This window comes from Chrysochloris asiatica, unplaced genomic scaffold, assembly GCF_000296735.1.
Source record: "Chrysochloris asiatica unplaced genomic scaffold, ChrAsi1.0 scaffold03446, whole genome shotgun sequence".
NCBI lineage: Eukaryota > Metazoa > Chordata > Mammalia > Afrosoricida > Chrysochloridae > Chrysochloris > Chrysochloris asiatica.
Genome location: NW_006411964.1, coordinates 1 through 3660, shown reverse-complemented (window position 1 = coordinate 3660; position 3660 = coordinate 1). Strand labels below are relative to the sequence as shown.

Here is a 3660-nt window from a genome sequence, read left to right as displayed (position 1 = left end):
TTGACTCTGATGACATGAATGGAGTAAAGCTTTTGGGACCTTCATTTGCTGATGGGGAACAACTCAAAATGAGAAGAAACAGAAAAAATCCATTAATAATCAGTTCATGGAATATGAGTATGATCTTGGAAATTTGGAATTGTCAAAAATGAAATGGAGGTGGCCAGGGTGACAATGGTCTAGCTGAGGCCGGCACTTGTCCACAGGTGCCCGGGTGGCCCTGCGTCCATGGCGCAGCGAGAGGCCGGGGCAGTGGCCTGGCTCCGCGGGCCAGCATGGCAGGCCAGTTCCGCAGCTACGTGTGGGATCCGGTGCTGATCCTGTCTCAGATCGTCCTCATGCAGACCGTCTATTATGGCTCGCTGGGCCTGTGGCTGGCGCTGGTGGACGCGCTGGTGCGCAGCAGTCCTTCGTTGGACCAGATGTTCGACTCCGAGGTAGGTTTCCTGGCTGGCACGAGCTGGATCTCCGGCCTCACCAAGTGAGCTCTAGGCTCCTCTGAGCCACCTGCTTACTTTGTGGCCCTGGGAAAATGATGTCACCTTTCTGATTAACCTCAGTTGCCTCATCCATAAAATGGGATGACTGATAGAGAGAGGTAGGTTAAAACAAAAGAGAGGACCTGCAAGTGACAATAAAGCAGTTGGCATCCCAGACGACCCTGATAACGTTTTCTGAGACCTTGGCTGAGAAAGTGACTTCACTTCTCTAAGTCCAGTATACGGGGGCGGGGGCAAATTGAGAAATTGAGGACCCATTACCCCTCAAGTCAATTTCCACTCATAGTGATCCTATAGGACAGTGTAGAACTGCCCCATATGCTTCCTGTGGCGCAGCTGGGGTTGAACCCGTTTTTTAATGAGTGCTTCCACCACTGCGCCACCAGGGTCAGGGGTGGATAAGAATATACATTAGAAACAGCCTGGACTTTGGAGTCCTTACTTTAATGTTTTAATTGCTGTCTGTGTGACTGGGGGTGGGGGTGGTGTCAAGTGGTGTCTATTGCCTCTCTGAACCCCAGTTTTCCTTTTATGCAAAATAATGAGACCCGAAGCCTGAGAGGTTGTTGGCTGCACAAAGGTCCTGCAGTTTGGATTCAGAAAGGCATAGGGTTCAGTCTAAGCCCGAACATAGTAGTTGTGGTACAGACTACCTTGTGCGACCTTCTGGAAACTGGGCAGAATAATCCTATCATGTCACACTCAGCAAAATGTTATAAGGCTCCGAACCTAGACATAGGAAGGTACTTCAAAGAGAGGTGTAGATGTCTAAGAAGTTGGTGATGGGTGAGTTATTATCCAGAAAAGGCATAATAATATTGACTTTGAGAAGTGGTTCTGAGGATGAGTTAATAAATGTCAAAGGCCTTTGTCATCTGCAAATAACAGTGCAGATATTTGGCATTCAAGGAGCTCTGGTAGTGTAGTGGTTATGAATTGGCCTGCGAACCGCAAGGTCAGCAGTTCGAAACTACCAGCTGTTCTGCGGGAGAAAGATGAGGTTTTTTGCTCCTGTAAAGATTTGTAGCCTCGGAAACCCAGTACAGGGTCGCTATGAGTCGGAACCGACTCCACGGCACATAACAACATTTGGCATTCAGTAGGATTGTGTCAAGGGCATATTTACCAGGTGCCAGGTAATGCCAGGAATGTCATCCTGGCTAGGCCATGTGGGAATCCCTAGCTTTATTAAGAGGCTTGCAGTCTGAATCCTAGAACAGGGGCCAGCAAACCTTTCCTTAAGGAGTGAGGTAATTAAAATGTTAGGTTATAACTAATGAGCTGTCCTATTGTTGCCCCAAGCAGCCATAGATGATAAATGAATAGATATGGTTTCAATAAAACTTTTCTTTTCAAAAATGTCCACAAGGCCATAGTTTGCTAAATCCTGTTCTAGACCTTACTCTTGCTGCCTGTTTACTGTGTTACTTTGGACAAGTTGCTTCACATTTATTTCTTCCTCTATAAAATGATGATGATGCCTCCCCTCCTGCTGCAAGGGTCAAATGAGATAGCATAAGGATGCCTGGGAAAGGTAGCAATAAGTTGCCATACAGATGAAGGGGCATTGTGTTCTGTGCCCTGGGAAGAATGCTCCTTCCTCAGGAGGCCTGTTGAGAGCCTGCAGCTGGGAATTCTGGGAAGCCCCTTCTCTAGCATGTTTCCATTTGTGATTCACCCGCAGATCCTGGGCTTCTCAACCCCTCCAGGCCGGCTCTCCATGATGTCCTTCATCCTTAACGCCCTTACCTGGTGAGTATCACCAGTTTTGCTTATTTGACTTGTGGGATCTTAGCACTAGGACTCAGTTCCTAAATTTGGAAATGAGACGGGCTAGACCTCTGTTCCTGGGGAGTGGTGGAGGGTTGTCATGGGTGTCAGAGGCCAGTTCTACAGCTGGCTCCACCACTGGGGCTCCCTGCTTTGCTGTTTGGACTTTAGAGCTTAAGATAATGGACAAGTCTTAATGTTTCTTACTGTGTGTTTGCTGCGAGTGGGCCAGCTTCCATCTCCGATCACTTTCCTAACATGGAGGGAGGTGAGGAAAGGATTGGGCTGGGAATTAGAACTGGGTTTTAATCTTGAAATGTGTGTCATTGGCCTAGTTACTTCCCTCCTCTGGCCCCCAGACTCATCTATACACTGAGGGTGTTGATGGTCACCTCTCAGGTCACTGATGACTACTGTCGTGTTTCTTGAGAGGCAGTTTAGCACAGCGATGAAGGGCTCAGGCTCTGGGAGTTAATTCACAGGAAGTATTTACAACAATACCTTACACATTACTACTATTCTTGACTGTACATTAGGGGTTAAAAACTGGCATGCTGATTTTGCCCTAAATTTGGCTCCTAGACACATTCTGTTTGGCTTACCCATATGAGCTTGCATATGGCATATAGATTATTCAGTTAATTGAAAATCAAAATATTTCCTATAAAAATCTAGATATGACTTTTTTTGACAAATGGGAAGATCCGTTGACTAACCTTCTAGCATGATAACATTTGCCTAGGAGCAGTTAACTGCTGTCCCTCACTCGAGATGGAATATGAATGCGTCAGAGTACCACAAAGTCCCTAGGACCCCATGAGTGACAATTACCATTGTACTTTTTACTTCTACCCAGCCTGATCCACTCTTGATATATCCGCCAGTTCGTCTTGGCATTTAGTACCGAAGCCCTCACTTCACACTTGTCTCGCTCGCTTCTGATCACTATGCTGGCCTTCTAATTGTCCCCACTCCCCCACTAAGCTAATCTAGAGCCAGGAGAACCCAGTGACATGTCGCTGCTGTCCTCTCCCCACAGTGCCCTGGGCTTGCTGTACTTCATTCGGCGAGGGAAGCAGTGCCTGGATTTCACTGTCACTGTTCATTTCTTTCACCTCCTGGGCTGCTGGTTCTACAGCTCCCGGTTCCCCTCGGCGCTGACCTGGTGGCTGGTCCAAGCCGTGTGCATTGCACTCATGGCTGTCATCGGGGAGTACCTGTGTATGCGGACGGAGCTCAAGGAGATCCCTCTCAACTCAGCCCCTAAATCCAATGTATAGGATCAGACCCTTTGGTTGGACATTGTGCTGGGCACTTAGCCCCCAACACCTTGGGTTGCTCAGACCTTCCAGATGAGGTCCGTCCTGCCCAGGTCTGAGAGGAGGAACCC

The 3660-nt window shown here is 48.0% G+C and overlaps 1 protein-coding gene across 1 annotated transcript; it reads left to right on the top strand.

Moving 5' to 3' along the window:
* The first annotated feature begins 275 nt into the window (after positions 1 to 275).
* Positions 276 to 3550, top strand: LOC102840838 (protein SYS1 homolog). The gene is made up of 3 exons (XM_006878096.1): positions 276 to 437; positions 2185 to 2252; positions 3310 to 3550. The coding sequence occupies exons 1-3, from the start codon at positions 276 to 278 to the stop codon at positions 3548 to 3550; spliced, it is 471 nt and encodes a 156-aa protein (XP_006878158.1).
* The last annotated feature ends 110 nt before the right edge of the window (positions 3551 to 3660 follow it).